The sequence below is a fragment of the Lampetra fluviatilis genome, unplaced genomic scaffold (assembly GCF_964198595.1).
Source record: "Lampetra fluviatilis unplaced genomic scaffold, kcLamFluv1.1 SCAFFOLD_401, whole genome shotgun sequence".
Taxonomy (NCBI): Eukaryota; Metazoa; Chordata; class Hyperoartia; order Petromyzontiformes; family Petromyzontidae; genus Lampetra; species Lampetra fluviatilis.
In genome coordinates this window covers 16,953-40,054 of record NW_027620631.1, presented here as the reverse complement: position 1 = coordinate 40,054, position 23,102 = coordinate 16,953, and the positions used below count along the sequence as shown (strand labels likewise).

The following is a 23,102-nucleotide window of genomic DNA, read 5'->3' as shown; positions in this document are numbered from 1 at the left end:
CCCCCAGAGACCCCCACAGAGACCCCCACAGAGACCCCCACAGAGACCCCCACAGAGACCCCCACAGAGACCCCCACAGAGACCCACAGAGACCCCCAGAGACCCCCACAGAGACCCCCACAGAGACCCACAGAGACCCCCACAGAGACCCCCACAGAGACCCCTACAGAGACCCCCACAGAGACCCCTACAGAGACCCACAGAGACCCCCACAGAGACCCCCACAGAGACCCCCACAGAGACCCCCACAGAGACCCCCACAGAGACCCCCACAGAGACCCCAACAGAGACCCCCAGAGACCCCCAGAGACCCCCACAGAGACCCCCACAGAGACCCCCACAGAGACCCCCACAGAGACCCCCACAGAGACCCCCAGAGACCCCCACAGAGACCCCCACAGAGACCCCACAGAGACCCCCACAGAGACCCCCACAGAGACCCACAGAGACCCCCACAGGGACCCCCACAGGGACCCACAGAGAGACCCCCACCCACTCATAGTGATGTTTAGGTGATGGTGATGATGGTGTTTGTAAGGATTGTGATGGTGATGATGGTGATGGTGTTTGGGTCATGGTGATGATGGTGATGGTGTTTGTAAGGATTGTGATGGTGATGATGGTGGTGATGTTTGTAAGGATTGTGATGGTGATGATGGTGATGGTGTTTGGGTCATGGTGATGATGGTGATGGTGTTTGTAAGGATTGTGATGGTGATGATGGTGGTGATGTTTGTAAGGATTGTGATGGTGATGATGGTGGTGATGTTTGTAAGGATTGTGATGGTGATGATGGTGGTGATGTTTGTAAGGATTGTGATGGTGATGATGGTGGTGATGTTTGTAAGGATTGTGATGGTGATGATGGTGATGGTGTTTGTAAGGATTGTGATGGTGATGATGGTGGTGATGTTTGTAAGGATTGTGATGGTGATGATGGTGGTGATGTTTGTTAGGATTGTGATGGTGATGATGGTGGTGATGTTTGTAAGGATTGTGATGGTGATGATGGTGGTGATGTTTGTAAGGATTGTGATGGTGATGATGGTGGTGATGTTTGTTAGAATTTTAAACTTCACATGACGCTGATGATGGTGGTGGTGTAGGTTGTGGTGACGGTGTAGATGGTGGTGGTGGTGACGGTGTAGATGGTGGTGGTGTAGATGGTGGTGGTTGTGTAGGTGGTGGTTGTGTAGGTGGTGTAGGTGGTGGTGGTGTAGATGGTGGTTGTTGTGTAGGTGGTGGTGGTGTAGGTTGTGGTGGTGGTGTAGGTGGTGGTGTAGGTGGTGGTGGTGTAGGTGGTGTAGGTGGTGGTGGTGTAGATGGTGGTGGTTGTGTAGGTGGTGGTTGTGTAGGTGGTGGTTGTGTAGATGGTGGTGGTGTAGGTGGTGGCGGTGTAGGTGGTGGTGGTGTAGGTGGTGGTGGTGGTGTAGGTGGTGGTTGTGTAGGTGGTGGTTGTGTAGATGGTGGTGGTGTAGGTGGTGTAGGTGGTGGCGGTGTAGGTGGTGGTGGTGTAGGTGGTGGTGGTGGTGTAGGTGGTGGTGGTGTAGGTTGTGGTGGTGTAGGTGGTGTTGTAAGTGGTGGTGGTTGTTGTTATTGTTACTCTGCATTAAAGTTTAAGAGTTTGATAATGGGAGCTTCTGCCTCACCTCACCACCACCTCACCACACCACCACCCCCACCTCACCCACCTCACCACCTCGCCCATCTCACCACCACCACCTCACCACCACCTCACCACACCACCACCCCACCACCACCTCACCACACCACCACCCCCACCTCACCACCACCACCTCACCACCACCACCTCACCACCACCACCTCACCACCACCTCACCACCACCTCACCACCACCTCACCTCACCACCACCTCACCACCTCACCTCACCACCACCTCACCCACCTCACCACCACCTCACCCACCTCACCACCTCGCCCATCTCACCACCACCACCTCACCACCACCTCACCCCCTCCTCACACAATCCAGCCTGCAGGTTAAACCCAGGATGGATCGTAGGCAGGCCAGCCTGAATGTTTCCAACCGGCGAAGATGCTCCACTAGGGGGGTCCACGTTTCGCAAGCGTAGAGAAGGGAGGGAATGACCGTGGCCGAGAAGACCTGAAGCTTCGTGCGGAGCGACAGACCAGGTAGCTTCCACACAGCGTTACGCAACCGATGAAAAGATATTGCCGCTCGACTGATTCGGAGTGAGACCTCTGCTGATAAACTGGAGCCGGTCACAAGCACACTGCCCAGGTATGGGAAACTCTCCACTCTCTCCACAACTGCCCCATCACCGATTGGGAGTTGTGGGGGTGGAGTGTACACACGCACATGTAGACATGTACACACAGGTACACGTACACAGACAGGTACATGTACACAGGCACACGGGTACACACACAGGTACACGGACATACAGGTACACGGACATGTACACACGCACAGGTACACGGACACACAGGTACACACGGGTACACGTACACACAGGCACACACGGGTACACACACAGGTACACGGACATGTACACACACAGGTACACACATGTACACACACAGGTACATGTACAAACATACACATGTACACACACACGGGTACACACGGCTATGGCGCCGGTGGTGTGGGCAAGGCTGAATGACAGATGGACGCTGAATCTCAACTCGCCACTTTTATTGAGGCATCAGCAGCTGTAGCAACAGCAGCTGCAGCAGCTGTAGCAACAGCTGTAGCAGCAACAGCAGCAGCTGTAGCAGCAACAGCTGTAGCAGCAGCAGCAACAGCTGTAGCAGCAGCAGCTGTAGCAGCAGCAGCAGCAACAGCAGCAGCAGCAGCAGCAACAGCAGCAGCTGTAGCAACAGCAGCAGCTGTAGCAGCAGCAACAGCAGTCAGGCAGCAGATAGAGAATGGGGGGCGGGGGTTGTTGGATGACGGAGCGATGGGGACGCTGGAGGTATCCGCTCTCCGAGAGGCCGGGCCGCACAGCTTCCCTCCCATTGGCTGGCTAGTTTGTCTTCGCTCCGATTGGATGTCCATCCGCTCGCCCCCGATTGGTGGAAGAACGTGGGGGGCGCCCTTGGCTCCGATTGGCCGGCCCGCAGGGAAGCTGGACTTGTGATTGGCCGATTCCGAGGCCTCGTTCTTTTCCCCCCGGCCTGCGATTGGCTGGCTCTCATCTCTCTTCCCATTGGTCAATCCGGTGGGCCCTGAAAGCTGACTGGCTGGATTCTGATTGGCTGCTTGGCTGTGGGTCCTCTTCTATCGGGGGGCTCCTGATTGGTCCGCTGGCGCGATGCCTGTGTCCTGGCTTCCGATTGGCTGAGGTCAAGCCCAGAGCAAGCTGCAGCACACAGGCAGAGATTAGAGCCACAGCGGAGATGTTGACCACCTCGCCTGGTCTGCAGGCCCCACGACCTCCTGTAGACCAGGCGAGGTAGTCAACATCTCCTAGTCACAGTGGTGACCTGTAGACCAGGCGAGGTAGTCAACATCTCCTAGTCACTGTGGTGACCTGTAGACCAGGCGAGGTAGTCAACATCTAGCCACAGTGGTGACCTCCTGTAGACCAGGCGAGGTAGTCAACATCTCCTAGCCACTGTGGTGACCTCCTGTAGACCAGGCGAGGTAGTGAACATCTCCTAGCCACTGTGGTGACCTCCTGTAGACCAGGCGAGGTAGTCAACATCTCCTAGTCACTGTGGTGACCTGTAGACCAGGCGAGGTAGTCAACATCTAGCCACAGTGGTGACCTCCTGTAGACCAGGCGAGGTAGTCAACATATCCTAGCCACAGTGGTGACCTCCTGTAGACCAGGCGAGGTAGTCAACATCTCCTAGCCACAGTGGTGACCTCCTGTAGACCAGGCGATGTAGTCAACATCTCCTAGCCACAGTGGTGACCTCCTGTAGACCAGGCGAGGTAGTCAACATCTCCTAGCCACTGTGGTGACCTCCTGTAGACCAGGCGAGGTAGTGAACATCTCCTAGCCACTGTGGTGACCTCCTGTAGACCAGGCGAGGTAGTCAACATCTCCTAGCCACAGTGGTGACCTCCTGTAGACCAGGCGAGGTAGTCAACATCTTCTAGCCACTGTGGTGACCTCCTGTAGACCAGGCGAGGTAGTCAACATCTCCTAGCCACAGTGGTGACCTCCTGTAGACCAGGCGAGGTAGTCAACATCTCCTAGCCACTGTGGTGACCTCCTGTATACCAGGCGAGGTAGTCAACATCTCCTAGCCACTGTGGTGACCTCCTGTAGACCAGGCGGGGTAGTGAACATCTAGCCACTGTGGTGACCTCCTGTAGACCAGGCGAGGTAGTCAACATCTCCTAGCCACTGTGGTGACCTCCTGTAGACCAGGCGAGGTAGTCAACATCTCCTATCCACAGTGGTGACCTCCTGTAGACCAGGCGAGGTAGTCAACATCTCCTAGCCACTGTGGTCACCTCCTGTAGACCAGGCGAGGTAGTCAACATCTCCTAGCCACAGTGGTGACCTGTAGACCAGGCGAGGTAGTCAACATCTCCTAGCCACAGTGGTGACCTGTAGACCAGGCGAGGTAGTCAACATCTCCTAGCCACTGTGGTGACCTCCTGTAGACCAGGCGAGGTAGTCAACATCTCCTAGCCACAGTGGTGACCTGTAGACCAGGCGAGGTAGTCAACATCTCCTAGCCACTGTGGTGACCTGTAGACCAGGTGAGGTAGTCAACATCTCCTAGCCACAGTGGTGACCTGTAGACCAGGCGAGGTAGTCAACATCTCCTAGCCACTGTGGTGACCTCCTGTAGACCAGGCGAGGTAGTCAACATCTCCTAGCCACTGTGGTGACCTCCTGTAGACCAGGCGAGGTAGTCAACATCTCCTAGCCACAGTGGTGACCTGTAGACCAGGCGAGGTAGTCAACATCTCCTAGCCACTGTGGTGACCTCCTGTAGACCAGGCGAGGTAGTCAACATCTCCTAGCCACTGTGGTGACCTCCTGTAGACCAGGCGAGGTAGTGAACATCTCCTAGCCACAGTGGTGACCTCCTGTAGACCAGGCGAGGTAGTGAACATCTCCTAGCCACTGTGGTGACCTCCTGTAGACCAGGCGAGGTAGTGAACATCTCCTAGCCACAGTGGTGACCTCCTGTAGACCAGGCGAGGTAGTGAACATCTCCTAGCCACAGTGGTGACCTCCTGTAGACCAGGCGAGGTAGTGAACATCTCCTAGCCACTGTGGGTGTCAGGGTCTAACCCACGACCTGTAGACCAGGCGAGGTAGTCAACATCTCCTAGCCACTGTGGTGACCTCCTGTAGACCAGGCGAGGTAGTCAACATCTCCTAGCCACTGTGGTGACCTCCTGTAGACCAGGCGAGGTAGTCAACATCTCCTAGCCACAGTGGTGACCTCCTGTAGACCAGGCGAGGTAGTCAACATCTCCTAGCCACTGTGGTGACCTCCTGTAGACCAGGCGAGGTAGTCAACATCTCCTAGCCACAGTGGTGACCTCCTGTAGACCAGGCGAGGTAGTCAACATCTCCTAGCCACTGTGGTGACCTCCTGTAGACCAGGCGAGGTAGTCAACATCTCCTAGCCACAGTGGTGACCTCCTGTAGACCAGGCGAGGTAGTCAACATCTCCTAGCCACTGTGGTGACCTCCTGTAGACCAGGCGAGGTAGTCAACATCTCCTAGCCACAGTGGTGACCTCCTGTAGACCAGGCGAGGTAGTCAACATCTCCTAGCCACTGTGTGTTGTGAGTAATGTGTTCAATCCACGCCTGAACGATTTCGGTAACCCAAAACTGGTAACCCAAAACCGGTAACCCAAAACCGAAAACCGTCTCACCTCATGAGGGTTGGTTCCGGCATTCCTGGGTCAGCCCCCTTCTTGAAGCCTGGAAACCACACGGGGAGACGCACACGGTGAGACACACACAGTGAGACACAGAGACACACAGTGAGACACACACAGTGAGACACACACAGTGAGACACAGAGACACACAGTGAGACACACACAGTGAGACACACAGTGAGACACAGAGACACACAGTGAGACACACAGTGAGACACACACAGTGAGACACAGAGACATACAGTGAGACACAGACACACAGTGAGACACACACAGTGACACACAGAGACACAGTGAGACACAGATACACACAGTGAGACACACACAGTGACACACAGAGACACACAGTGAGACACAGAGACACACAGTGAGACACACACAGTGACACACAGAGACACACAGTGAGACACAGAGACACACAGTGAGACACAGAGACACACACAGTGAGACACAGAGACACACAGTGAGACACACAGTGAGACACAGAGACACACAGTGAGACACAGACACACAGTGAGACACACACAGTGACACACAGAGACACAGTGAGACACAGATACACACAGTGAGACACACACAGTGACACACAGAGACACACAGTGAGACACAGAGACACACAGTGAGACACACACAGTGACACACAGAGACACACAGTGAGACACAGAGACACACAGTGAGACACAGAGACACACACAGTGAGACACAGAGACACACAGTGAGACACACAGTGAGACACAGAGACACACAGTGAGACACAGACACACAGTGAGACACACAGTGAGACACAGTGAGACACACAGACACACACAGTGAGACACAGAGACACACACAGTGAGACACACACAGTGAGACACAGACACGGGGAGACACAGTGAGACACACAGTGAGACACAGAGACACACACAGTGAGAGACAGACACAGTGAGACACACAGTGACACAGACACGGGGAGACACACAGTGAGACACAGACACGGGGAGACACACAGTGAGACAGACACGGTGAGACACACAGTGAGACACACGGTTAGATACACAGTGAGACAGACACGGTGAGACACAGACAGTGAGACAATCAGAGACAGAGAGACACACACGGTGAGACACAGACAGTGAGACACACACAGTGAGACACAGACAGTGAGACCCAGAGAGAGTGAGACACAGTGAGACAGACACGGTGAGACACACAGTGAGACACACACAGTGACACAGACACGGGGAGACACAGTGAGAGACAGACACAGTGAGACACACACAGTGACACAGACACGGGGAGACACACAGTGAGACACACACAGTGACACAGACACAGTGAGACACAGAGACACGGGGAGACACACACAGTGAGACAGTGAGACACACACAGTGAGACACACACAGTGAGACACAGTGAGACACCGACACAGTGAGACACAGACACAGTGAGACACAGACACAGTGAGACACAGACAGTGAGACCCAGAGAGAGTGAGACAGACAGAGACACAGACAGAGACACAGTGAGACACAGTGAGAGAGACAGACACAGGGTGTGTGTGTGTAGGGTGTGTGTATGTATGTGTGTGTATGTAGGTGTGTGTGGTGTGTATGTTTGTAGGTGTATGTAGGGTGTGTGTGTATGTATGTAGGGTTTGTGTGTATGTAGGGTGTGTGTGTGTAGGGTGTATGTATGTGTGTAGGGTGTGTGTATGTAGGGTGTGTGTATGTGTGTGTATGTAGGGTGTGTGTATGTGTGTGTATGTAGGGTGTGTGTGTATGTATGTAGGGTTTGTGTGTATGTAGTGGGGTGTATGTGTAGGGTGTGTGTATGTGTGTAGGGTGTGTGTATGTAGGGTGTGTGTATGTGTGTGTATGTAGGGTGTGTGTGTGTAGGGTGTATGTATGTGTGTGTATGTAGGTGTGTGTGTAGGTGGTGTATGTATGTAGGTGTAGGTATATGTATGTAGGGTGTGTGTAGGTGGTGTGTGTATGTATGTAGGTGTGTATGTAGTGGTGTGTGTGTATGTAGGTGTATGTATGTGTGTGTGTAGGTGTGTATGTATGTAGGTGTGGTGGTGTGTGTGTATGTATGTGTGTGTGTAGGGTGTGTGTGTAGGTGTGTGTGTATGTAGGCGTGGTGGTGTGTGTGTATGTAGGTGGTGTGTGTGTATGTAGGTGTGTGTGTAGGGTGTGTGTGTAGGTGTGTGTGTAGGTGTGTGTGTATGTAGGTGGTGTGTGTGTATGTAGGTGTGTGTGTAGGGTGTGTGTGTAGGTGTGTGTGTAGGTGTGGTGGTGTGTGTAGGGTGTGTGTGTAGGTGTGTGTGTATGTAGGTGTGGTGGTGTGTGTATGTGTGTGTGTAGGGTGTGTGTGTAGGTGGTGTGTATGTAGGTGTGGTGGTGTGTGTATGTGTGTGTGTAGGTGTGTGTGTAGGTGTGGTGGTGTGTGTATGTGTGTGTGTAGGGTGTGTGTGTAGGTGGTGTGTATGTAGGTGTGGTGGTGTGTGTATGTGTGTGTGTAGGGTGTGTGTGTAGGTGTGTGTGTAGGTGTGTGTGTGTAGGTGTGTGTGTGTGTAGGTGTGGTGGTGTGTGTAGGGTGTGTGTGTAGGTGTGTGTGTGTGTGTAGGTGTGGTGGTGTGTGTAGGTGTGTGTGTAGGTGTGTGTGTGTGTAGGTGTGGTGGTGTGTGTAGGGTGTGTGTGTAGGTGTGTGTGTGTGTAGGTGTGGTGGTGTGTGTAGGTGTGTGTGTAGGTGTGGTGGTGTGTGTAGGGTGTGTGTGTAGGTGTGTGTGTGTGTAGGTGTGGTGGTGTGTGTAGGTGTGGTGGTGTGTGTAGGTGTGTGTGTGTGTAGGTGTGGTGGTGTGTGTAGGGTGTGTGTGTAGGTGTGTGTGTGTGTAGGTGTGGTGGTGTGTGTAGGTGTGTGTGTGTGTAGGGTGTGTGTGTAGGGTGTGTGTGTGTAGGGTGTGTGTGTAGGGTGTGGTGGTGTGTGTAGGGTGTGTGTGTAGGTGTGTGTGTGTGTAGGTGTGGTGGTGTGTGTAGGTGTGTGTGTAGGTGTGTGTGTGTGTAGGTGTGGTGGTGTGTGTAGGTGTGGTGGTGTGTGTAGGTGTGTGTGTGTGTAGGTGTGGTGGTGTGTGTAGGTGTGTGTGTAGGTGTGTGTGTGTGTAGTGGTGTGTGTAGGGTGTGTGTGTAGGTGTGTGTGTGTGTAGGTGTGGTGGTGTGTGTAGGTGTGTGTGTGTGTAGGGTGTGTGTGTAGGGTGTGTGTGTAGGGTGTGGTGGTGTGTGTAGGGTGTGTGTGTAGGTGTGTGTGTGTGTAGGTGTGGTGGTGTGTGTAGGTGTGTGTGTAGGTGTGTGTGTGTGTAGGTGTGGTGGTGTGTGTAGGGTGTGTGTGTAGGTGTGTGTGTGTAGGTGTGGTGGTGTGTGTAGGGTGTGTGTGTAGGTGTGTGTGTAGGTGTGTGTGTGTAGGTGTGGTGGTGTGTGTAGGTGTGTGTGTGTGTAGGGTGTGTGTGTAGGTGTGTGTATGTGTGTGTGTAGGGTGTGTGTGTAGGGTGTGTGTGTAGGTGGTGTGTGTGTAGGTGTGGTGGTGTGTGTAGGGTGTGGGCACTGACCCAGGTAGAGGACCGTGGGGATGAATCCCCACCTGATGGCGAGCTGCGTCACGCGGAACACGCGAGACAACCTGCGCCTCGACTCCTTGCTCAGAGACATCGCGCTCGGTGGGTGTCTCTGTGTCTCCGTGTCTCTGTGTCTATCTCTGTGTCTCTATCTGTGTGTGTGTCTGTGTGTGTCTCTCTGTGTGTATCTGTGTCTGTGTGTGTCTCTCGGTGCGTCTCTGTGTGTGTGTGTCTCTCTCTGTGTGTCTCTGTGTGTGTCTCTGTGTGTCCTTCTCTCTCCGTGTCTCTGTCTCTCTCTGTGTGTCTCTGTCTCTCTGTCTGTGTCGGTCTGTCTGTGTGTGTGTCTCTGTGTGTCCTTCTCTCTGTGGGTGCAGATGGCGGCCTTGAGACGGAGGAACACGTGGTGGATGAGGAAGTGACGTCACGGGGAGGGAAGTAGACGTCATCTTGGTAAGGGCAGGCAGTGTCGCTAGACGCCATCTTGCCGAGGGTAGGCAATGTCACTGTGGACGCCATCTTGGTAAGTGCAGGCAGTGTCACTAGACGCCATCTTGGTAAGTGCAGGCAGTGTCACAAGACGCCATCTTGGTAAGTGCAGGCAGTGTCACTAGACGCCATCTTGGTAAGTGCAGGCAGTGTCACTAGACGCCATCTTGGTAAGTGCAGGCAGTGTCACTGTGGACGCCATCTTGGTAAGTGCAGGCAGTGTCACTAGACGCCATCTTGGTAAGTGCAGGCAGTGTCAATAGACGCCATCTTGGTAAGTGCAGGCAATGTCACTCTGCACGCCATCTTGGTAAGTGCAGGCAGTGTCACTAGACGCCATCTTGGTAAGTGCAGGAAGTGTCACTAGACGCCATCTTGGTAAGTGCAGGCAGTGTCACTGTGGACGCCATCTTGGTAAGTGCAGGCAGTGTCACTAGACGCCATCTTGGTAAGTGCAGGCAGTGTTACTAGACGCCATCTTGGTAAGTGCAGGCAGTGTCACTGTGGACGCCATCTTGGTAAGTGCAGGCAGTGTCACTGTGGACGCCATCTTGGTAAGTGCAGGCAGTGTCACTAGACGCCATCTTGGTAAGTGCAGGCAGTGTCACAAGACGCCATCTTGGTAAGTGCAGGAAGTGTCACTAGACGCCATCTTGGTAAGTGCAGGCAGTGTCACTAGACGCCATCTTGGTAAGTGGAGGCAGTGTCACTAGACGCCATCTTGGTAAGTGCAAGGCAGTGTCACTAGACGCCATCTTGGTAAGTGCAGGCAGTGTTACTAGACGCCATCTTGGTAAGTGCAGGCAGTGTCACTGTGGACGCCATCTTGGTAAGTGCAGGCAGTGTCACTGTGGACGCCATCTTGGTAAGTGCAGGCAGTGTCACTAGACGCCATCTTGGTAAGTGCAGGCAGTGTCACAAGACGCCATCTTGGTAAGTGCAGGCAGTGTCACTAGACGCCATCTTGGTAAGTGCAGGCAGTGTCACTAGACGCCATCTTGGTAAGTGCAGGCAGTGTCACTGTGGACGCCATCTTGGTAAGTGCAGGCAGTGTCACTAGACGCCATCTTGGTAAGTGGAGGCAGTGTCACTAGACGCCATCTTGGTAAGTGCAAGGCAGTGTCACTAGACGCCATCTTGGTAAGTGCAGGCAGTGTTACTAGACGCCATCTTGGTAAGTGCAGGCAGTGTCACTGTGGACGCCATCTTGGTAAGTGCAGGCAGTGTCACTGTGGACGCCATCTTGGTAAGTGCAGGCAGTGTCACTAGACGCCATCTTGGTAAGTGCAGGCAGTGTCACAAGACGCCATCTTGGTAAGTGCAGGCAGTGTCACTAGACGCCATCTTGGTAAGTGCAGGCAGTGTCACTAGACGCCATCTTGGTAAGTGCAGGCAGTGTCACTGTGGACGCCATCTTGGTAAGTGCAGGCAGTGTCACTAGACGCCATCTTGGTAAGTGCAGGCAGTGTCAATAGACGCCATCTTGGTAAGTGCAGGCAATGTCACTCTGCACGCCATCTTGGTAAGTGCAGGCAGTGTCACTAGACGCCATCTTGGTAAGTGCAGGAAGTGTCACTAGACGCCATCTTGGTAAGTGCAGGCAGTGTCACTGTGGACGCCATCTTGGTAAGTGCAGGCAGTGTCACTAGACGCCATCTTGGTAAGTGCAGGCAGTGTCACTAGACGCCATCTTGGTAAGTGGAGGCAGTGTCACTAGACGCCATCTTGGTAAGTGCAAGGCAGTGTCACTAGACGCCATCTTGGTAAGTGCAGGCAGTGTTACTAGACGCCATCTTGGTAAGTGCAGGCAGTGTCACTGTGGACGCCATCTTGGTAAGTGCAGGCAGTGTCACTGTGGACGCCATCTTGGTAAGTGCAGGCAGTGTCACTAGACGCCATCTTGGTAAGTGCAGGCAGTGTCACTAGACGCCATCTTGGTAAGTGCAGGCAGTGTCACTAGACGCCATCTTGGTAAGTGCAGGCAGTGTCACTAGACGCCATCTTGGTAAGTGCAGGCAGTGTCACTAGACGCCATTTTGGTAAGTACAGGCAGTGTCATTAGACGCCATCTTGGTAAGTACAGGCAGTGTCACTAGACGCCATCTTGGTAAGTGCAGGCAGTGTCACTGTGGACGCCATCTTGGTAAGTGCAGGCAGTGTCACTAGACGCCATCTTGGTAAGTGCAGGCAGTGTCACTAGACGCCATCTTGGTAAGTGCAGGCAGTGTCACTAGACGCCATCTTGGTAAGTGCAGGAAGTGTCACTAGACGCCATCTTGGTAAGTGCAGGCAGTGTCACTGTGGACGCCATCTTGGTAAGTGCAGGCAGTGTCACTAGACGCCATCTTGGTAAGTGCAGGCAGTGTCACTAGACGCCATCTTGGTAAGTGGAGGCAGTGTCACTAGACGCCATCTTGGTAAGTGCAAGGCAGTGTCACTAGACGCCATCTTGGTAAGTGCAGGCAGTGTTACTAGACGCCATCTTGGTAAGTGCAGGCAGTGTCACTGTGGACGCCATCTTGGTAAGTGCAGGCAGTGTCACTGTGGACGCCATCTTGGTAAGTGCAGGCAGTGTCACTAGACGCCATCTTGGTAAGTGCAGGCAGTGTCACAAGACGCCATCTTGGTAAGTGCAGGCAGTGTCACTAGACGCCATCTTGGTAAGTGCAGGCAGTGTCACTAGACGCCATCTTGGTAAGTGCAGGCAGTGTCACTGTGGACGCCATCTTGGTAAGTGCAGGCAGTGTCACTAGACGCCATCTTGGTAAGTGCAGGCAGTGTCAATAGACGCCATCTTGGTAAGTGCAGGCAATGTCACTCTGCACGCCATCTTGGTAAGTGCAGGCAGTGTCACTAGACGCCATCTTGGTAAGTGCAGGAAGTGTCACTAGACGCCATCTTGGTAAGTGCAGGCAGTGTCACTGTGGACGCCATCTTGGTAAGTGCAGGCAGTGTCACTAGACGCCATCTTGGTAAGTGCAGGCAGTGTCACAAGACGCCATCTTGGTAAGTGCAGGCAGTGTCACTAGACGCCATCTTGGTAAGTGCAGGCAGTGTCACTAGACGCCATCTTGGTAAGTGCAGGCAGTGTCACTGTGGACGCCATCTTGGTAAGTGCAGGCAGTGTCACTAGACGCCATCTTGGTAAGTGCAGGCAGTGTCAATAGACGCCATCTTGGTAAGTGCAGGCAATGTCACTCTGCACGCCATCTTGGTAAGTGCAGGCAGTGTCACTAGACGCCATCTTGGTAAGTGCAGGAAGTGTCACTAGACGCCATCTTGGTAAGTGCAGGCAGTGTCACTGTGGACGCCATCTTGGTAAGTGCAGGCAGTGTCACTAGACGCCATCTTGGTAAGTGCAGGCAGTGTCACTAGACGCCATCTTGGTAAGTGGAGGCAGTGTCACTAGACGCCATCTTGGTAAGTGCAAGGCAGTGTCACTAGACGCCATCTTGGTAAGTGCAGGCAGTGTTACTAGACGCCATCTTGGTAAGTGCAGGCAGTGTCACTGTGGACGCCATCTTGGTAAGTGCAGGCAGTGTCACTGTGGACGCCATCTTGGTAAGTGCAGGCAGTGTCACTAGACGCCATCTTGGTAAGTGCAGGCAGTGTCACTAGACGCCATCTTGGTAAGTGCAGGCAGTGTCACTAGACGCCATCTTGGTAAGTGCAGGCAGTGTCACTAGACGCCATCTTGGTAAGTGCAGGCAGTGTCACTAGACGCCATTTTGGTAAGTACAGGCAGCGTCACTAGGCGCCATCTTGGTAAGTGCAGGCGTGTCACTAGGCGCCATCTTGGTAAGTGCATGCGTGTCACTAGACGCCATCTTGGTAAGTGCAGGCAGTGTCATTAGACGCCATCTTGGTAAGTACAGGCAGTGTCACTAGACGCCATCTTGGTAAGTGCAGGCAGTGTCACTGTGGACGCCATCTTGGTAAGTGCAGGCAGTGTCACTGTGGACGCCATCTTGGTAAGTGCAGGCAGTGTCACTAGACGCCATCTTGGTAAGTGCAGGCAGTGTCACTAGACGCCATCTTGGTAAGTGCAGGCAGTGTCACTAGACGCCATCTTGGTAAGTGCAGGCAGTGTCACTAGACGCCATCTTGGTAAGTGCAGGCAGTGTCACTAGACGCCATTTTGGTAAGTACAGGCAGCGTCACTAGGCGCCATCTTGGTAAGTGCAGGCGTGTCACTAGGCGCCATCTTGGTAAGTGCATGCGTGTCACTAGACGCCATCTTGGTAAGTGCAGGCAGTGTCATTAGACGCCATCTTGGTAAGTACAGGCAGTGTCACTAGACGCCATCTTGGTAAGTGCAGGCAGTGTCACTGTGGACGCCATCTTGGTAAGTGCAGGCAGTGTCACTGTGGACGCCATCTTGGTAAGTGCAGGCAGTGTCACTAGACGCCATCTTGGTAAGTGCAGGCAGTGTCACTAGACGCCATCTTGGTAAGTGCAGGCAGTGTCACTAGACGCCATCTTGGTAAGTGCATGCGTGTCACTAGACGCCATCTTGGTAAGTGCAGGCAGTGTCATTAGACGCCATCTTGGTAAGTACAGGCAGTGTCACTAGACGCCATCTTGGTAAGTGCAGGCAGTGTCACTGTGGACGCCATCTTGGTAAGTGCAGGCAGTGTCACTGTGGACGCCATCTTGGTAAGTGCAGGCAGTGTCACTAGACGCCATCTTGGTAAGTGCAGGCAGTGTCACTAGACGCCATCTTGGTAAGTGCAGGCAGTGTCACTAGACGCCATCTTGGTAAGTGCAGGAAGTGTCACTAGACGCCATCTTGGTAAGTGCAGGCAGTGTCACTAGACGCCATCTTGGTAAGTGCAGGCAGTGTCACTAGACGCCATCTTGGTAAGTGGAGGCAGTGTCACTAGACGCCATCTTGGTAAGTGCAAGGCAGTGTCACTAGACGCCATCTTGGTAAGTGCAGGCAGTGTTACTAGACGCCATCTTGGTAAGTGCAGGCAGTGTCACTGTGGACGCCATCTTGGTAAGTGCAGGCAGTGTCACTGTGGACGCCATCTTGGTAAGTGCAGGCAGTGTCACTAGACGCCATCTTGGTAAGTGCAGGCAGTGTCACAAGACGCCATCTTGGTAAGTGCAGGCAGTGTCACTAGACGCCATCTTGGTAAGTGCAGGCAGTGTCACTAGACGCCATCTTGGTAAGTGCAGGCAGTGTCACTGTGGACGCCATCTTGGTAAGTGCAGGCAGTGTCACTAGACGCCATCTTGGTAAGTGCAGGCAGTGTCAATAGACGCCATCTTGGTAAGTGCAGGCAATGTCACTCTGCACGCCATCTTGGTAAGTGCAGGCAGTGTCACTAGACGCCATCTTGGTAAGTGCAGGAAGTGTCACTAGACGCCATCTTGGTAAGTGCAGGCAGTGTCACTGTGGACGCCATCTTGGTAAGTGCAGGCAGTGTCACTAGACGCCATCTTGGTAAGTGCAGGCAGTGTCACAAGACGCCATCTTGGTAAGTGCAGGCAGTGTCACTAGACGCCATCTTGGTAAGTGCAGGCAGTGTCACTAGACGCCATCTTGGTAAGTGCAGGCAGTGTCACTGTGGACGCCATCTTGGTAAGTGCAGGCAGTGTCACTAGACGCCATCTTGGTAAGTGCAGGCAGTGTCAATAGACGCCATCTTGGTAAGTGCAGGCAATGTCACTCTGCACGCCATCTTGGTAAGTGCAGGCAGTGTCACTAGACGCCATCTTGGTAAGTGCAGGAAGTGTCACTAGACGCCATCTTGGTAAGTGCAGGCAGTGTCACTGTGGACGCCATCTTGGTAAGTGCAGGCAGTGTCACTAGACGCCATCTTGGTAAGTGCAGGCAGTGTCACTAGACGCCATCTTGGTAAGTGGAGGCAGTGTCACTAGACGCCATCTTGGTAAGTGCAAGGCAGTGTCACTAGACGCCATCTTGGTAAGTGCAGGCAGTGTTACTAGACGCCATCTTGGTAAGTGCAGGCAGTGTCACTGTGGACGCCATCTTGGTAAGTGCAGGCAGTGTCACTGTGGACGCCATCTTGGTAAGTGCAGGCAGTGTCACTAGACGCCATCTTGGTAAGTGCAGGCAGTGTCACTAGACGCCATCTTGGTAAGTGCAGGCAGTGTCACTAGACGCCATCTTGGTAAGTGCAGGCAGTGTCACTAGACGCCATCTTGGTAAGTGCAGGCAGTGTCACTAGACGCCATTTTGGTAAGTACAGGCAGCGTCACTAGGCGCCATCTTGGTAAGTGCAGGCGTGTCACTAGACGCCATCTTGGTAAGTGCAGGCGTGTCACTAGACGCCATCTTGGTAAGTGCAGGCAGTGTCATTAGACGCCATCTTGGTAAGTGCAGGCAGTGTCACTAGACGCCATCTTGGTAAGTGCAGGCAGTGTCACTGTGGACGCCATCTTGGTAAGTGCAGGCAGTGTCACTGTGGACGCCATCTTGGTAAGTGCAGGCAGTGTCTCTGGACGCCATCTTGGTAAGTACAGGCAGTGTCACTAGACGCCATCTTGGTAAGTGCAGGCAGTGTCACTGGACGCCATCTTGGTAAGTGCAGGCAGTGTCACTAGACGCCATCTTGGTAAGTGCAGGCAGTGTCACTAGACGCCATCTTGGTAAGTGCAGGCAGTGTCACTAGACGCCATCTTGGTAAGTGCAGGCAGTGTCACTAGACGCCATCATGGTAAGTGCAGGCAGTGTCACTAGACGCCATCTTGGTAAGTGCAGGCAGTGTCACTAGACGCCATCATGGTAAGTGCAGGCAGTGTCACTAGACGCCATCTTGGTAAGTGCAGGCAGTGTCACTAGACGCCATCTTGGTAAGTGCAGGCAGTGTCACTAGACGCCATCTTGGTAAGTGCAGGCAGTGTCACTAGACGCCATCTTGGTAAGTGCAGGCAGTGTCACTAGACGCCATCATGGTAAGTGCAGGCAGTGTCACTGTGGACGCCATCTTGGTAATTGCAGGCAGTGTCACTAGACGCCATCTTGGTAAGTGCAGGCAGTGTCACTGTGGACGCCATCTTGGTAAGTGCAGGCAGTGTCACTAGACGCCATCTTGGTAAGTGCAGGCAGTGTCACTAGACGCCATCTTGGTAAGTGCAGGCAGTGTCACTAGACGCCATCTTGGTAAGTGCAGGCAGTGTCACTAGACGCCATCATGGTAAGTGCAGGCAGTGTCACTAGACGCCATCTTGGTAAGTGCAGGCAGTGTCACTAGACGCCATCATGGTAAGTGCAGGCAGTGTCACTAGACGCCATCTTGGTAAGTGCAGGCAGTGTCACTAGACGCCATCTTGGTAAGTGCAGGCAGTGTCACTAGACGCCATCTTGGTAAGTGCAGGCAGTGTCACTAGACGCCATCATGGTAAGTGCAGGCAGTGTCACTGTGGACGCCATCTTGGTAATTGCAGGCAGTGTCACTAGACGCCATCTTGGTAAGTGCAGGCAGTGTCACTGTGGACGCCATCTTGGTAAGTGCAGGCAGTGTCACTAGACGCCATCTTGTGAGGGCAGCCAGTGTTACTGTGGACGCCATCTTGTTGAGGGCAGTGTCACTGATGCAGGGTAAACGGCATTTGGTAAGGCTAGGTAATGTAACTGTAGACGCCATCTTGGCAAGGGTAGACAATGTAACTGTGGACGCCATTTTGGTAAGGGTAAGCAGTGGCGATGTAGACGTCATCTTGGTAAGGGGAGGTAATGCAACTGTGGGTGCCATCTTGGTAAAGGAAAGTAATGTCAATGTGCGCGCCATCTTGGTAAGTAATGTTAGTGTGGACGTCATCTTGACAAGGGAAATGTTAGTGTGGACGCCATCTTGGTAAGGGTATGTAATGTCGCTGTGCACACGATGTTGTTAGGAGGCAGTGTCGCTGTGATGCAGGCGTGACGCCATCTTGGTAGGGGCATGGTTCCGATTCCATCGTTAAAAGGCACGAGACGGGGCAAGGTGAATGCGAATTCTTTACAAGTTTTATTTGTCACCGCCCGTGCAGCACCAAAACCATCACCAAAACATCACCAAAGCCATCACCAAACCATCACCAAACCCTGATGAACGTCCACCTGCCAGTAGTAGTAGCAGTGGGGTGAGTGACTGCTGCTGCTGCCGCTGCTTTTGCTGCTGCTACTGCTGCTGTTGCTGCGTTCTGGCCTAGGGGCACCCCCAGCGGCAGCTGGCAGTTCGTAGTCGGGGAGATGAGAGACGGATTTTGATGTCCAAAGTGGAATCTCGGAATGTGGGACTCCGTCTCTCGCTGCTGCTGCTGCATTGGCAGTCGTGACACAGGCACAGATAGCACTCACTCAGTCAGTCACTCAGTCAGTCACTCGCTCAGTCAGTCACTCGCTCACTCAGTCAGCCACTCGCTCACTCAGTCACTCACTCACTCAGTCACTCAGCCAGTCACTCACTCAGTCACTCAGTCAGTCACTCGCTCACTCAGTCAGTCACTCACTCAGTCACTCAGTCAGTCACTCACTCAGTCACTCAGTCAGTCACTCACTCAGTCACTCACTCAGTCACTCACTCAGTCACTCAGTCACTCGCTCACTCACTCAGTCACTCGCTCACTCACTCAGTCAGTCACTCGCTCACTCACTCAGTCAGTCACTCAGTCACTCGCTCACTCACTCAGTCACTCAGTAACTCAGTCACTCACTCAGTCACTCAGTCACTCAGTAACTCAGTCACTCACTCAGTCACTCAGTAACTCAGTCACTCACTCACTCAGTCAGTCACTCAGTCACTCACTCAGTCACTTGCTCAGACAGCCGCTCTCTCGCTCGCTCACCGACTCGCTCACTCACTCTCTCGCTCGCTCACTAACTCGCTAGCTGGATCGCTCGCTAACTGACTCGCTAGCTGGCTAGCTCGCTCACTCGTTCACCAACTCACTTGCTCGCTCACCAACTCACTCACTCACTCGCTCACTAACTCACTCACTCACCAACTCACTCGCTCACCAACTGACTCGCTTGCTCACTAACTCACCAACTCACTCGCTCACCAACTCGCTCGCTCACCCACTCACTCACTCAGTCACTCACTCACTCACCCACCCACCCCACCCACCCCCCTCATGTCCAACTGGGGTCGTATCCCGTCCACCCGTGTGGCGGCGGCGCCAGGTAGACCCTGCGGCCCTCGTGCATCACGGACACGACGCCCCGGTAGGCCCCACGCGGCACGCCGGCCTTCAGGTCGTCCATGAGGCCCAGCGCCCTGGCCGCCGCCTTGAACTCCTCGGCGGAGCGGTAGGTCACGCGGCCCGGCCTCGGCGGGCCTCCTCCACCTCCTCCAGCGGCCCCCACGGAGGAGGCCAGCCGTCCCGTCTCCAGCACTCGTGCCAGCGTCTCGTCGCGCGAGCCGTTGTAGACGTCGCCCAGGAAGCTCCGCGCGTAGCTCTCGGCGGGCACCAGCGCACGCACCGCCCGGGCGCCGGCCCCGCCGGGCGCCGAAAAATCCACGGCGGCCGCGTCGGCGTTGAGCCGCATGTGCCGCAGGTGGCGCTCGAAGAACTGGCCCCGGCTGACGCCGCTGCGTCCGAACGTGACGGCGCGCGGCACCTCGGGCCGCACGCACTGCCGCCCCCGCCGGCGCTCCCCGTCCCTCATCCAGTCGTCCCAGAATGCCGCGGGCCAGCGGGGCGGCGCCAGCTCCCGCCACAGCTCGGCCAGCAGCAGCCAGCCGAGGCCCGGGAAGAAGTCGGTGCGGTGCAGGAGGTGCGGGCGGGCTGCGTCCACCAGCGGGGGCTTGCCGTTGTCGTTCCACGCCGAGGCGCACCACAGCGTGGGGTCGGCACGCAGGAGCGGCAGCGCCGCCGCGAAGTACGAGAAGAAGTCGGAGGCGACGTCCAGGTCGTCCTCCACCACCACGGCCGCCCCGTGGCCGCGCACGTCAAACACCTGGCCTAGCGCCCACGCGTAGTGCCGTGCGATGCGGTAGTAGCCCTGGAACTTGCGGTGGGCCGGAGGGCAGGGGACGTCGCTCAGGTCGGGCTGGCGGAGGTGGGTCACCTGGGTGGGGGGGGTTGGGGGGTGGGTGGGTGGGTGGGTGAGTGACTGACTGAGTGACTGAGTGAGTGATTGGGTGACTGAGTGAGTGAGTGAGTGACTGACTGAGCGACTGAGTGAGTGACTGAGTGAGTGAGTGAGTGACTGAGTGAATGACTGACTGAGTGACTGAGTGAGTGACTGAGTGAGTGAGTGACTGACTGAGTGACTGAGTGACTGACTGACTGAGTGGGTGACTGAGTGAGTGAGTGACTGAGTGAGTGACTGACTGAGTGAGTGACTGAGTGAGTGACTGAGTGAGTGACTGAGTGACTGACTGACTGAGTGACTGAGTGACTGACTGAGTGACTGAGTGACTGACTGAGTGACTGACTGACTGAGTGGGCGACTGAGTGAGTGACTGAGTGGGTGAGTGACTGACTGAGTGACTGAGTGACTGAGTGAGTGACTGACTGAGTGACTGACTGAGTGGGTGACTCACCTGGTCTCCGTAGTGGATGACTCGCGCTGTCTCTGCGTGGCCACAGTCTTGGCTCACCACGATGAGTGACTGAGTGACTGAGTGAGTGACTGACTGAGTGACTGAGTGACTGAGTGAGTGACGGAGTGAGTGACTGAGTGACTGAGTGAGTGACGGAGTGAGTGACTGAGTGAGTGAGTGACTGAGCGAGTGAGTGACTGAGTGACTGACTGACTGACTCACCTGGTCTCCGTAGCTCTGGATGACTCGTGCGGTCTCTGCGTGGCCACAGTCCTGGCTCACCACGATGGGGAAGCGGGCGGCTGAGGGACGGAATCGGAGCAGCCGGTCCAAACATCGACTCACCGTGGGCCTGGTGAGAGGGGGCCAGAGACACGGAGAGTCTGGGTTCAAGCCCTGGGTCAGGGTTCAAGCCCTGGGTCAGGGTTCAAGCCCTGGGTCAGGGTTCAATCCCTGGGTCTGGGTTCAAGCCCTGGGTCAGGGTTCAACCCCTGGGTCAGGGTTCAATCCCTGGGTCTGGGTTCAAGCCCTGGGTCAGGGTTCAAGCCCTGGGTCAGGGTTCAAGCCCTGGGTCAGGGTTCAAGCCCTGGGTCTGGGTTCAATCCCTGGGTCTGGGTTCAATCCTTGAGTCTGGGTTCAACCCCTGAGTCTGGGTTCAACCCCTGGGTCAGGGTTCAATTCCTGGGTCTGGGTTCAATCCCTGAGTCTGGGTTCAACCCCTGAGTCTGGGTTCAACCCCTGGGTCAGGGTTCAATCCCTGGGTCTGGGTTCAATCCCTGGGTCAGGGTTCAACCCCTGGGTCAGGGTTCAACCCCTGGGTCAGGGTTCAACCCCTGGGTCTGGGTTCAATCCCTGGGTCTGGGTTCAACCCCTGGGTCAGGGTTCAATCCCTGGGTCTGGGTTCAAGCCCTGGGTCTGGGTGTCTCTCTCTCTCTCAGGGGGTCACAGGGTCAGGGTTCACTCCCTGTGTGTGTCTCTCCCCCCCCGTCACCTGTCACAGGCTCTGTGTGTGTCTGTGTGTGTGTGTCTGTGTGTCTCTCCCCCCCCGTCACCTGTCACAGGCTCTGTGTGTGTCTGTGTGTGTCTGTGTGTGTCTGTGTGTCTCTCTCCCCCCGTCACCTGTCACAGGCTCTGTGTGTGTCTGTGTCTGTGTGTGTCTGTGTGTGTCTCTCCCCCCGTCACCTGTCACAGGCGATCACCAGGATGGGGATGACCGAGTCGTTGTTGTGAGTTTCTTCCCGAGCGAGGCCGGGGCCCAGCGGGGCCCTGCGGAGCCTCTGGATCTCCTGGAGCAGCGACTTCTGCTCCTCAAGCTGCACCTCCACCTCGCGCACCAGGCCACTCACCTGCACACAGGCACAGGCAAAGGTGGCCCGTGTAGCCGTGACGGCAGGTAGGGGCAAGTGCAGTGAGTAGCGAGTGGCTACACACACACACAGGCAAAGGTGTCCCGTGTAGCCTTAACATAGAGTAGGGGCAAGTGCAGTGAGTAGCAGTGGCTATGTACACACAGACACACACACAGACACACACACACACAGTGACACACACACACACGGTGACACACAGACACACACACAGACACACACACAGACACACACACACACACAGACACACACACACAGACACACACAGTGACACACACACAGACACACACACAGTGACACACACAGACACACACACACACAGACACACACACACACAGACACACACACACACAGACACACACACACACACACACAGACACACACAGACACACAGACACACACACAGAGACACACACACAGACACACACACACACAGACAGACACACACACACACACACGCAGACACACACAGACACACAGACACACACACAGACACACACACACAGAAACACACACAGAAACACACACAGACACACACACACACAGACACACACACAAAGACAAAGGCGCCCCGTGTAGGCTCCCCGCCCCTTGCCGACCTGCGCCGTGAGCTGTGCTGGCGGGGAGTTACACACACAGACACACACACAGACACAGACACACACACACAGACACACACACAGACACACACACAGACACACACAGACACACAGACACACACACAAAGACAAAGGCGCCCCGTGTAGGCCCCCTGCCGACCTGCGCCGTGAGCTGTGCTGGCGGGGAGCTCTTGCCCAGCAGGAAGAGCAGAAGCAGCAGGTTCCAGAGCAGGAACAGCGCCACCCCCCACAGGGTCAACCTCGCCGCCCCCATCACCCCCACCCACCCACACACACCCCCTGGTGGTGGTGGTGGTGGTGGGGGTGGTGGTGGTGGTGGTGGTGGAGGTGGTGGTGGTGGCGGTGGTGGTGGCGGTGGTGGAGGTGGTGGTGGAGGTGGTGGTTGTGGTGGGGGTGGTGGAGGTGGTGGAGGTGGTGGAGGTGGTGGTGGTGGTGGTGGTGGTGGTGGCGGTGGTGGTGGTGCTGTGCGGTGAGGACGGTGAGCTGCTCAGAGGCAGCGGTGGACGCAGGGAGACAGCCTCTGTGGGGAAGGGGGGGAGAGAGTGTGAGAAAACTACCCTGTACACCACCCCTCACACACACACAGACATACACACAGAGACACACACACAGACACACACACAGACAAACACACAGAGACACAGACACACACACAGACATACAACAACCGCCATTCGCCACTAAGTAGCGGTGAC

The 23,102-nt window shown here is 55.0% G+C and overlaps 2 protein-coding genes across 3 annotated transcripts; both read right to left on the bottom strand.

The window, feature by feature from the left end:
- Nucleotides 1-2,660: 2,660 nt before the first annotated feature.
- On the bottom strand, nucleotides 2,661-9,835 carry TOMM7 (translocase of outer mitochondrial membrane 7). The gene is made up of 3 exons (XM_078884736.1): nucleotides 9,427-9,835; nucleotides 5,839-5,887; nucleotides 2,661-3,344 (listed from the first exon to the last, which is right to left on the bottom strand). Exons 1-3 carry the CDS (start codon nucleotides 9,524-9,526, stop codon nucleotides 3,329-3,331), a joined length of 165 nt encoding a protein of 54 aa, XP_078740862.1. The 5' UTR covers nucleotides 9,527-9,835; the 3' UTR covers nucleotides 2,661-3,328.
- Nucleotides 9,836-19,003: 9,168 nt separating this feature from the next.
- MGAT1 (alpha-1,3-mannosyl-glycoprotein 2-beta-N-acetylglucosaminyltransferase) lies at nucleotides 19,004-22,675 on the bottom strand. 2 transcript variants are annotated; one of them, XM_078884737.1, is made up of 4 exons: nucleotides 22,547-22,675; nucleotides 21,603-21,766; nucleotides 20,631-20,772; nucleotides 19,004-19,942 (listed from the first exon to the last, which is right to left on the bottom strand). In XM_078884737.1, exons 1-4 carry the CDS (start codon nucleotides 22,658-22,660, stop codon nucleotides 19,004-19,006), a joined length of 1,359 nt encoding a protein of 452 aa, XP_078740863.1. In that variant the 5' UTR covers nucleotides 22,661-22,675. The 2 variants fall into 2 exon arrangements, with proteins under 2 accessions (XP_078740863.1, XP_078740864.1); XM_078884738.1 differs by having other exon boundaries at nucleotides 20,643-20,772.
- Nucleotides 22,676-23,102: the final 427 nt, after the last annotated feature.